Below are 12,158 nucleotides of genomic sequence, written 5' to 3'. Positions count from 1 at the left end.
GCCAGAAGTTAATGGATGCACACTGCTATCAGCTCCCCGTGCTGCTGTGTAGAAGGTGATGTCTGCCCACGGATCATGTGTCCTGCAGTGGTTGTTTGCTTGTTTGTTTGTTTGTTTTTTCTTTCACTCCCCCACCCACTTTCTTGAGACCCGATCTTAGAGTGTAGCCCCGGCTGTCCTGGAATTCACTATGTAGACCAAGCTGGCCTTGAACTCCTAAAGCATTGCCCGCTTTGCCTCCCAAGTGGTAGGATTAAAGGCGTGCACCACCCCACTTGGCTCTGCCCTTTATTTTACTATCTAAGTATACCTACGTATTTGGAACAAGGCTATTCTTTTCTTACGTGCTAATCAGTATTAGACTCTTTTCTCAGATATGAGTGTTTAATATTTAACTTAATCAAGGCGACTATGTGACCTGTGTCAGAGACTCTTGGTTTGGTCACGTGTTTATGCGAGGTTAAAGACCCCTCTGATTGACAGGTAGTTGTGGGTAGGGTTGGGAGAGGAGGCTGTAGGGAACTGCACGTATATGATGATGGAAAGGTCATGGACTTTGGAGTTCATGCTGTCTAATGTGTTCCAAACACTGGGCAAGCATTCTCTTTGTGTGTCAGTCTGTGGTTAAGAAGCCATAAAATGGCGTTGATTTTTGCTCTGAGTCTTACAAAACCAAATGCAGCGGTGACAACAGCGCATCCCTGCAGGCCCAGTGCGCAATGTACACATGAGGGACGGTGGCTTAGGTCACCGTTATCTGAGGAGTCCTGCATGGCACAGAGTAAATCTGGGAGGGTGTTTCACACTTAAAATATTCTGAATTTCTCAAGTTTGTATGTCCTCATTTGGCCCTCACACACGTCCCACACCAGCTGCTTCGTATTTTCTTTACTATACCTGTGAGTTACCAAAAGGGCTAGATTCGAAAAGGGATTTACCCTTCCAGTCTCTGTCCTGAATATATTTTTCCCAACTTCAGGCAAAAAATGGAGTCCAGGAAATGGAGTGCTGCTCGCTGGAGTCCGACTGGATCTACTTCCATCCTGATGCCTCCGGAAGGATAATACATGTCGGACCAAATCAAGTCAAGTGAGTCCTTTTTCAGCCCTTGAAAATTAAAAGCGGTTCTTGTAGCATTTATTGGCATTTTTGTTTTCAGTTGAGACCACTGTAATTATGTGAAAGATTCATTTGTGTGGAATATTTCCTGAGAGACTGTTGTCTGCACAATCTGGTTCTATTCTTTAGCTCTACTGTTAACTGTTTGTAAGTTTTACATATCCTCAGTCCCTTACATATCAATCAGTCCCTTGATTGATATGGAAATGAATGAGAGGAATTTTACATTGTCTTTTTTCCTCATTGAGTGTTGTTTTGTTTTAACACAGCTTCTTTGGGGTTTGCTGTGTAGCTCATACTGGCTTCCAGTGTCTGTAGCACTGGCCTTGAACTCAGTCTTTCTGTCTCTACGCCCTGACTAATGAGATTACGGGAGCATGCCACACACGTAAATAGGTCTTAATTTTCTAGGATTGATGAGAAAGAAGATAGCTGAGCCAGGTGACACAGGCCTGAAATCTCAGCCGCCCAAAAGTCCCAGGCAGGAAGATTGCAAGTTCAAGGCCAGGCTGGGCAATTTTGTGAGCCCATGTTTCTATATAGAAAGGGGCTGGAGCTGCAGTTCAGTGGTAGGGCACTTACCTGTAGAGTGAGGTTCCGAGTTCAGTCTCTGGTACCCTGCAGAGAGAGACAGTGATTGACGTTTGTTCTGAGCCAGTGGACTAGTCTTTGCTTACTGGTTGCCTTCCAGCTGACCTCTGCCTTACAGTGGCCTTAATGTGGCTTCCCTGACATCAGACTGTTCTCATGGTTTTGATTTTTTACCCAGACTTCCACTAACTGAAGCTTATCTTCAGCATTTAGGTCTTCTCTTCTCTTGTCAGGTTTTCTTCCTATTTGGTTCTAGTTATTTCCTTGATTCAAAAACTGAAATATTCTACCCTTCCCACCTGCCAGCTTATTTGCTGGCCCAGACCCCTCATCAGTCTCAGAAATCTGAAATTTTGCTTTTCCTTTTTTGTTTGTTTGTTTTGAGGCAGGGTCTCTGTGGTCCTGGCTGTCTGTCCTGGAATTTGCCCTGTAGACCAGGCTGGACTCCAACTCAGAGATCTGCCTGCTTCTGCCTCCCAAGAACTGGGATCAAAGTCATGTACCACCAAGCCAGGTTTTAATTTTTAAATTTTTTTAATATTGCCACTAATTGAGCTAGTTCATTTCTCAGTTTAAAAACCAGTATCTGATTCCTCTGTTGTTGGCAGCTATGAAGTGCCCATTTGTCGCAGCCGTGGTGGCGACTTGCTGTTCTCTTTGCCTAAGGGACTTGGAGCTTTGAAAAGCTTTTAAAGCCTTTTAATGATATAAACAGATTTCTATGGGTGGGAAGCAAATTATTTTATTTTCTCTTGATTAATAAGCTTGATCCATGAGATCATTTGTACTCTGGAAATTCAAACCTTAAAATATAATCCTTAAAGAAATGGTATTGTTGGTTACAGATTTTACTCTCTTGTGAGAGTCCAGTGTTCTGGCTAATTGCGGTCCTGTCTGTCTCACTGTTAACTCTAAGCGCTATTCTTACTGTGTCTTCTACTGAAACCGTAGTGCAACCTCTCACGGGGCAGGAGAGACACTCCGGTCCTGCTGCGGGAGGAAGAGGCGAGGCTTGCTCTGCAGTGTCACTAAGCCATCTGGAAAATGCCTTGGGACTGAGCAAGCTGCTGCCTTACCGGTTCAGTACCACTCACAGCCACACTTTCCTGTTCCAAAAATAGGAGTGTGGAGAAGGTTCTGGATTTGAGTGATGAGATTAATATTACAGGCTAGTCAATGGAGGAGAAGTGAGTTGCTGCAGTTTTCATCTGTCGAGTCTCATGTCGAGTCAATTGCCAGATTGACGGTGCTTCTTGCATTCTTAGACTTCTGTATCCTTTCCAGAGTCTTGAAGCTAAGTGAGATAGAAAATAATAGTTCCCAGTGTGAGATCTCTGAAGATTTCATCATTTGGGCCAATAGAGAAAACAAAGTAAGTCAAAAATCCCTTACATCCTTTCTGTAGAAGCGTCTGTGTAGCTTGCCCTGTGCATGCCTGCTGGGTGAAACACCACCACAGCTCTTCAGAGGCTGTTCACTGGGTCTGCGTGGGTAGCTAGTCTCACCCCACTTACATATGAGGTCTGGAGACAGCTATACTGAGCTTATCTTGCTTCTGTCTGTTTTTTCTCTCCAAGTTTTTTAGTAATGAGTTGTCAGTCTTTGGTTCTAAATAGTTGTGCAAACTTAAGGCTCCCTGGGGTATCAGTCTTTTAAACCAGATACCATGCCTTAACTGTAGCTGGTACTTTTCCATTAGTGTGTAAGCTGAGGTGCTTGAAGAGAAACATTTGTGAATGCAGATACACCTTTAGCTTTCTGTCAGAAGGATGAATGAAGAGCAGATCTATAACTTTTAATTGGTTTTCGCCTATTTTAGTATTTTATCCATTTAAAGCTTTTATTAAACTATGATTCACTGAGTGAAGAATTTAAAATTGAATTTAAATAAACTTGGAATGTTCTCAGCTTGCGGAAGGCTGGTGTGTGCTGGGAAGGGCTATCAGGTGGAAGCACATTCTGGGGACTGTTGCCTTTGCATGCATGTAGTAGAGTGTGTCTTGACTTTCCTTCTCCCACTCTGACAGAATGAAAGTTTAGTCACTGTTACAGCTTCTGGACGCGTGGTGAAAAGAAATTTCAACCTTCTGGATGATGACCCAGAGCAAGAGGTATTCTTTAGCTAAACATGAGAGTCCAACAGTCCATTTCCCCTCAAACCTGTGCTCCCAGGCCCCGGGGCAGACACTGGAGTCAGAGACCCTGCAGGCAGGATGGTGTAAGTTGTTGAAGTCAGCGTCACCCGCTTTCTCTTTTCTTACTGGAAGCTTTCTCACAGTCTTATTTGTAGTAAAGTTTGTAGGGCCAAAATAATTTGGAAGCATTATCAGCTTACTGTTTTTGTGAGGCATGGATTTACTTTCGTTTTATTTTTTTGTTTTGAGACAGGATTTCTCTTTTTAACCCTGGCTGTTCTAGAACTCACAGAGCTCTGCTTACCTCTGCCTCCCAAGTGCTGGATTAAAGGGATGTGCCACCACTGCATTCACACACACACACACACACACACACACCACAAACACACTGGTGTTGTGTTTTTTTTTGTTGTTAGATAGTTTTTTAAAAGCAAATTTTAAAGTTCATGTGACTAAATTTAGCTTAGCAGTAGAGTGCCTGAATAGCATGCACAAGCTCCTAGTTTCAGTCTTTGTAGAAAAGGAAAACAAAAAACTGGAACCATAAGGTTGTGCTGGCAGTAGTTTGGGGCTGGAGCAGTGGCTCAGGAGTCAAGAGCACCTGCACCAGAGTTCTGGTCCCAGCACCCTTGTAACAACAAACTGAGCATCCTACAAAGGCCTGTAACTCCAGCCCCAAGGGAGCCAGTGTTCTTTCTGGCTCTGTTTGCCAAGTCTGTAGGATTCAGATTTCCCTGGAAATCTGGGGAATGACCCGTATTTTACAGGTACATGTAGAGACACATTTCTACTGATTCTCCCACCCATTTGTTCCTCCCTTCATCCTGTTTTCATAAGTGACAGAATAATTAAATTTAAAGTGTAGGCGTGGCCCTAGCTTATTAGCTGGGACTGACCCTACTTTTATCTGTCTTCTTAACCTGCCCCAAGACTTTCAAAACTGTGGACTACGAAGATGAGTTGGACTTGCTTTCTGTGGTCGCTGTCACTCAAATAGATGCCGAAGGCAAAGCTCGCCTGGATTTCCACTGTAATGAGTATGGGACCTTACTCAAAAGCATCCCACTAGTGGAGTCCTGGGACGTGGTACGTATAACCTTTGGGACACTAAGTTGGAAGGGTTTCCTTTACCAGGGCCGTTTATTAGAACATGTCCATATCAGTCCAGACTCACCTGTGCCATTATTTCCCAACATGCAAGACAAAATGAGTACTCCCAAGCCTTCTCTTAGGATTAGGGATACCTTCTTAGCAGTATCCTTGGAGGTAAAACTTGGTGTCTCTTGAGACATGTTATTTCCTTACCATAGTCTTTTATTTTCCTCCCAGCTATGAGGGGTAACATTTTTAAAAATGAAATTATAATGCGGTTATCTTCCACAGTTAGATAGTAAGAGGCAATATCTGGGCAAATTGGGTTTCCAGCACTTGGGAATATTCATTCTTCCAAATATTCTAACAAGTAAATGTCCTGGGTTGAGTACAGCCCAGCACACTAGACTTGGTCCAGTTTCGAGCCCAAATGAGCTGCTGGTGGCAGTGAATACGAGTTGAGAGGCCTGGGGAGCTGGCTTCGTTCCTGTGCAAATGTGAGAACTTCGAGTTTGGATCCTCGGCACCCACACAGATGCTGGTAGCTGTGTCAGGTACAGACAAGGTCTCGGAAGCAACGTGGCTAGACCGGCTAAATCACTGCGCTCTGGGGCCAATGAGTAAGGTAGAGAGGGACTGAGGAAGCACACACTCCACAGCACCTGTGCAAAAGTAAAAGCTGCAAGGAACAGCATATTCTCCGCATACACCTTTTTCTGTCGATAAGGAGCCTATGAGCTCCTGTGCGGCTCATGCAGCTAGGCGGATGTGTGGTTCTGACAGTGACCTGTAGATTTGGTTCCTAAGTTCAGAGCTCTAAATGGCCTGCGTTTCTCCATTAGTCATCCACATGCACATAAATGATGAAAAATCCACTTCTGGCAGTTCTTCCACACCTGTGCGCATAGGAAGGTGCCTGGGGTAGGTGCTGTGGTATTGGTGATGCTACGGCGAATGTGACTGCATGAAAAGCAGGTCCTGTGTGACTGTTTTCTTACAGACTTACAGCCACGAGGTCTACTTTGACAGAGATTTGGTGCTGCACATTGAACAGAAGCCCAACAGGCTCTTCAGCTGCTATGTTTACCAGATGGTCTGTGACCCTGGAGAAGAAGAAGACGTGGTCAGCAGAAGTGGTTAAGACAGTGGGGTCGCTGTGACCTGATGGAGTACCCAGTCAGCCGAGTCCAGTTCTCATCTGCATAGAATAGTCTGCAGTAATTTCCGGAACAGGTCTTGTTCTAACTTCAAAGGACTAGGTTAAACTCTTGCCACATAGGGTGGTAAGGACTCCCTTGTATGTAAATGCTCACCAGGATGCTGTCCTAGGAGGCTACATTTTGACTAGGTGCTAATGTGAATATAAAGTGCTGGGGAACAGAAGACAGTTAAATCTGGGTGTTGAGGAAACATCATTGATTCAGGGATTATTAGCATAATTCTTAAAGACTACTATAAAGTTACAATTAGTAAGGCTAGGAGAGAAAAAAACAAAAATATTAAACCTCGAAGCCATGTGTGGTGGTGCACACCTGTAATCCCAGCACATGGCAGGTAGAGCAGAAAGATCCGATCAGAGCCACTGTTAGCTATCTAGCAAATCCAAAGTCAGCTTGGTCTACATGAGACCTTTTCTCAAGATGACAGCAAAAAGGTAAAGAAGTCCTGTATACTCTATACCAAACTTTGCATAAGGATTAGAAAAAGCATTTGTAACCAAAAACTTCACAGCTTCTTTGTAAACAAAAACAAAACAATATATAGTTTTCTTGTGTTCCTATACAATATCAAGAATTTATTCTAGTTTTCTAATTTTTTTAAAATTAGTTTTAATTAGTATCATAGAAGAGAAATGAAGCAAAACAGATGAGGTAACAATCAGCCTGGAGAGTTCCCTGAAGAAACACTCAGGAAGAGTGGAAGGCAGGGCTCAGGAAGCCATCCGAGCACAGGGAGGCAGCGTGCTACAAGAGTGCGCCTGGGTCCTTTAGGACCTGGCTTAGTATTGGCTGCTCTGAGGGATGGTACCTAAGAAGTTGGGAGATCAAGGTCTGGGCCCCCACAGGCACTGATGGAGGAAGTTCAGATCCGCCTTAAGGATGCGACTGAGGGCTACTCAAAGGGAGTTCCCATCAGCCAATCACAGCAGGGCACCCCAGCACACCACAGATCCACCTTCTCATCCGGCTGGTCCCCCTCAATCTTCTCCAGGAGCAAATAGTTCAGGGCCCTAGACTGTCTCCTGATAGAGGAGGTATGCACAGATCAATCAGCGTCTGCAGTCTTCACTTCACGAGGCCCAGCATGAGATTCTGTGGCTTGATTTCCCCCAAGAATCACGTTTTGTCATGGCCACGGGTTAAGGCATTTGCCAGTTCCTCCATTGTCATGGTTATCATTCATCTAAAGTGTGGTTTCCCGGAAGCTCCTCATAAAGCCTGCCCCGTGGAGCATATTCCAGAATTAAGCACACCCAGTTAGCATCACAGAAGTAGTACAGGCGGAGGATACCTGGGCGATGTAGGCATGCCTAGCTCTCCACCTCCCTCTGAAGCTGGTGCTCTAGTCCCTCCTCTGTCTGGGCCTTGAGGACCTCCAGGGCCACGGTGAGATGGCCTTCCCCGAGCCAATCCCAGTACACATTCCCAAACCACCTCTTGCCCAGAGGATGCTCTATTTCAAAGTCATCAGTGGTGAGCGCCTCCTGGCTAAGGCGCTGGGCTCCATCTAGCCAGTGGCTGAGGAAAGAGGGAGGAAAATGGACATGGCGATGCTCAGCCACAGTCCCAGTTTGTGGGTGAAGCTGTGCCCAAGGCTGGTCACCTTCCCTTAACTAAAGGGTGAGGGCAAGCTGAAGTTCCACCAGCTGCTTGGGTCCAGGGCTCCCTTGAAAGGGGTGCCTGGGTAGTACCCCACCCACAGCCTTTCCAGCTGCCCAGAATAGAGCACCCAAGACCCCACTGACAGATAAGCCCCAAATTATCCTTTCTTTCTTATATGCTCTTATTCCCATGGCTTGGTGTTCTCGTGTTGTGTGCACTTGAGTGTGTGTGGAAATATTTGCATGTGTGCATGTGCATTTGGAGGCTAGAAGTCTCTCTAAGGCCTGAGGCTCAATGACACCGATAGTGTGGTTGGCTGCTCAGAGATCCTCTTGTCTGCTTCCCCAGCACTGGGGTAAGTGGCATGCCATCATGCCCAGATGTTTAGGGCTGGGCATCAAACTCAGGTTTGCATGCTTGTGTTACAGGCACTTTAGTGTTCGAGCTATCTCCAAGGCACTGAGGAGATATCTTATAAAAGATTCCAAGCGAGATTCAAATGAAACCTTTTCATCATTGTAGCCTGTTTAGCTCTTACTACATCTAAATATGTTGGTCTTTATTTTCCACCCGTTTGCACTTTTCCAGTTCAGCCTCAAGAGTGACTATAAAACAAGAACAGTCAGGACAGATGGTCACACCTGTAATCCAAGCCTCAGTGAGCGGTGACGGGAGGATCTGCAAGTTTCAGGCCAGCGTGAACTATGTAGCAAAACTGTGCCTTAAAAAGACAGAACCACCACCAACAAAAACTTGAGGCAGAGGCAGGACAATCAAGAATTAAGAGGCAGCCTGGGCTGCATGAGATCCTGTCTCAATAAAACAAAAGAGCAATAAATCATTATTTGATTCAAGTTTAAGGTTAAAATTGGTTGTACTCTGGAAGGAAGCCAAATTATCTTAAGAGGGTTAAGAATAGATTGATAACGGCACAGTTATGTTGTGAAGCTTATTATTAGGCAAATATAATAGGGTCTCAGTTATTTGTGTGATAGCCAGATTAAGAGAGAAACAGAAACAGGATTTTATCTAAAAAAAACAAAAAAACAAAAATCCCAGCACTCAGGAAGCAGACGCAGGTAGATCTGAGTTTGAAGCCAGCCTGTTGTACAGAGTGAGTTCCAGGATAGGGCTATACAGAGGAAAACAACAAAAAAGAACTACCTTCTGAGAACATAGAAATAGTTACCTTATGAGCAAAATAGTAACCTGTTAAAATCTAATACTTGCATCTACTGATCAAGAGAGTTCAGTCTTGTTTTATGATGTGTAACAGCTCCGTTTGGTGCCTCTGAAGCTCTAAGAACGTTTTAGAGACAGCATTGAAATTAGAGTAGTCCTTACAGTGCCCAGCCCTGCCTAGCGTATTTACACCTTGGTGATTTGCATTTGCTTTGTTGTTTAGGTGTTATTTTTTTTGTTTGGTGTGGGTGTGTGGTGTGGGTGTTTAGACCAGGCTAGCCTCAAACTCAGTTCTGCCTGCCTACACCTTTTATTTTCTGATTTCTTTTTACAATGTATTCATTTTATATCCCGAGTGTAGCCCCCTCCTTCCTCTCCCTCGACCCTTCCGGTAGTCCACTGAAGGGGGGAGTCCTTCTCCCCTGCCTATCAAGTCTCATCAGGACTGCCTGTATCCTCTTCCTCTGTGGCCTGGCAAGGCTGAATAGCCAGGGGGAAGTGATCAAAGAGCAGGAAATTGAGTTCTTGTCAGACAGCCCCTCCTCTCAGAGATCCATCTGGAGTCTGAGCTGCCCATGGCCTACATCTGAGCAGGGGGTATAGATCCTCTCCAGCATGGTCCTTGGTCAGTTTCTGCAGGCCCCCTGGGCCCAGGTTTTTTTGTTTTGTTTTGTTTGCTTTATTGGTTTCCTTGTGGGGCTCCAGGTCTTTCTCTCCCCACCCCCTTCTTTCATAAGACTCCCTGCACTCTGGCCAAAGTTTTGCTGTGAGTCTCAGCATCTGCTTCAATCCTCTGTTGGGTGGAGCCTTTCAGAGGTCCTCTATGACACACCTTTCAAGTGCTGGGAGGTATACCACACCGGACCCATTTTGAAAAACAAGTTCACGCAATTAAAAATCCAATTAGAAAAACAACAGCAGAAAAAGGATGATGCTGTGTGGGCTCGGCTCGGCAGTGTCTCTGCACTTTGGGAGCATTTGGAACAGGGTGTCCTTAGACTTCAGTCTTGGCAGAGAATCTCTTTAAGGTGGTTGTTGACTTTAATTCATTGCTGTGTGTGTGTGGATGGTAGAACTCATTCAGAACCGCAGTCAAGGCACTCTGAGGTGCATGGTAAGAAAAGGAACGGGCTGTGTCTAAGTATGATGTGAGCTGAGCCTGATGCTCACATCTGTAATCCTAGCAGCTGCTCCCAGCTGAAGCAGAAGAGTTGCCACAAGTTGGAGGCTAGCCTGGGTTGCATGGTGGGAGGCCATGCTGGGCTACACAACCGCTTGTAACTCCAGCTCCAGGAGATCTGGGACCCTCTTCTGTAGGTATGCTCACATGTGCACACAAATACAATAAACAGAAGAGCTCAGTGTGAAACTAACAGAATGAGCTACAGCTGTTTAGTTTTGGCCAGTTTCAGCAGTTTATGGGAATGTAGGCTGCATGCTTACGTAAAATGACCTTTTATTCTCCTGAAGTAATTGCTGTCTCAGAGGCTTACTGCCCGTCTGCTAACCTAGGCCTAGTCCAGGAAGCTTCTAGCCTCTGTACAGCCTAGCCAAGGCCTAGAATGTTCCAGCCTCTGAGACTTAACTGCTTAATAAGCTCCCCCTTTCTTGTTCTGTCTGAGCTCCAGGCTGGCCGGTTCACCTCAGCTGTTCTGCCTCAAACTCCTCTCAGCTGATTCAGTCTGGTTTCTCTCCCGGCCTCTGAATTGCTCTGCCTGGCCTCAGTTTAAACTCCAGCAATCTGCTCTAATCTTCTGGCTCCTTCTCTGGCTCATTCAGACTTGACTTCAATTTTCTCTCTCCGAACCTCCCTATTACTGTCTCAGTAAAACTGCCTCCTCTCTTTCTCATTGCCCCTTAAGTAGCTTCCCTTTCGTCTCTCTTCTCACGGGAGTTGGGCGTGTCCTATTTTGCCAAGTCTTCCTCTGATTTGTCACTGCTTCTGCCACTCAATTGGGCATAGGTGGTTCCTATTACAAACTAACATTACCTTCATTGTTTGGGGTTTTTTTTTTTTTGGGTTTTTTTTTAACCTGAAACTTGTTCTATACCAGGCTGTCCTTGAACTCAGATCTGCTTGCCTCTGTGTCCTGGATTAAAGGCGTGTCTGTATTCCAGCTGGACCACACTGGCCTAGAAGGTCTTTGGATTGTAATCCCTTGCCAAAGCAGCCAGGTTCTGAATTAGCATTCCTACACACGACTAATAACAGGATGGTTGACAACAAGATGCCGAAAGATGTGGAAGCTAGAAAAGAATGGAGGAGCTTTAGATGCCACTCATACCATGAAGATGAGCTGGGAATGTAGCTTAGCGGTGGAGCACTTGCCTGTTGTGCTTGAGGCTCTAGGTTCAGTTCCCGGTGCTGGGAAAACGGCAGCCGCAACGACAAAGATTGATGCCCCCCCCCCAAAAGGCACGGACTTCCCAGTGTCTGCAGCTGCTCGCTCGGAGGTGGGGATGCTCCTCAGCAAGTGCAGATGTTAAGTAGAAGTGAGTGCATTTCTGTACTCTCAGAGTGGCACAGCAGGCCTGTGGTTCTTTGGCCTCTACAGTATTTGTCACAACTCAGAGCAAAACAAACAAAAAACTGTCACTATTGAAATAAAAAGTGCTATGTTTAAATAAATTAATATATTTCATAGTTTCCTACCATTTGAGTGTTTATTAAACCTTGTGTATACTTTTTTAAACAAAGGAGAAAATCATGTTCTGTATCTCTAGCTCCCTCTTCCTCCTTCCGTCCGTCTCCGTCTCCTTCCCTCTCTCTCTCCTCCCTCTACCCCTCCCTTTCCTTTTCTCCCCTTCTCTCTCCCTGATGTGTACTGTGTAGTCCAGGCTGTCCTTAAGTCTGTGACGAACCTCCATGCCCAGCTGGGTACTCTGAATGTTCTCTATCCAGTACTGCTTTCGATACAGTACAGTATCCCTATTGGAATTAATCAGGTCCGGGCACTGCCATTGTCTTTCCCCTTTGACCGGGGAGGAGGTGAGGCCTGTACAAACTCCCAGAGCCTACTGACAGTTACGACATTAAGGACCTGAGAAGCTGCTCACTGAGTGGGAGGCGGTGTGGGTTTGCTTTGTGTGGTCTGCAGGCCACCCTGGGGCTGAAGATTGACATGGGGCTTCTATGCACACTAAGCAACGCTTCTACTACATCTCAGATCCTAGTTGTGTGGCTGTGATAATTGAATTTCTACTTTTCCCTAAATTT

General features: G+C 45.5%; 1 protein-coding gene and 1 pseudogene across 4 annotated transcripts in view; one reads left to right on the top strand and one right to left on the bottom strand.

The window, feature by feature from the left end:
* Dcaf17 (DDB1 and CUL4 associated factor 17) overlaps positions 1-11,593 on the top strand; it is a 31,655-nt gene extending 20,062 nt beyond the window's left edge. For 3 of the 4 annotated variants that reach the window (XM_021639232.2, XM_060390472.1, XM_060390471.1), the window contains 5 exons: positions 980-1,089; positions 2,995-3,082; positions 3,738-3,821; positions 4,776-4,931; positions 5,938-11,593. In XM_021639232.2, the coding sequence (XP_021494907.1) occupies positions 980-1,089; positions 2,995-3,082; positions 3,738-3,821; positions 4,776-4,931; positions 5,938-6,078 (579 nt within the window). In that variant the 3' untranslated portion in view covers positions 6,079-11,593. The other variant, XM_060390473.1, reaches the window with a different exon arrangement.
* The window catches only part of LOC110549826 (aurora kinase C-like), a 23,044-nt pseudogene continuing 17,753 nt past the window's right edge, over positions 6,868-12,158 (bottom strand).

Source organism: Meriones unguiculatus, chromosome 8 (genome assembly GCF_030254825.1).
Source record: "Meriones unguiculatus strain TT.TT164.6M chromosome 8, Bangor_MerUng_6.1, whole genome shotgun sequence".
NCBI lineage: Eukaryota > Metazoa > Chordata > Mammalia > Rodentia > Muridae > Meriones > Meriones unguiculatus.
This window is presented reverse-complemented; position numbering and strand designations above follow the sequence as displayed.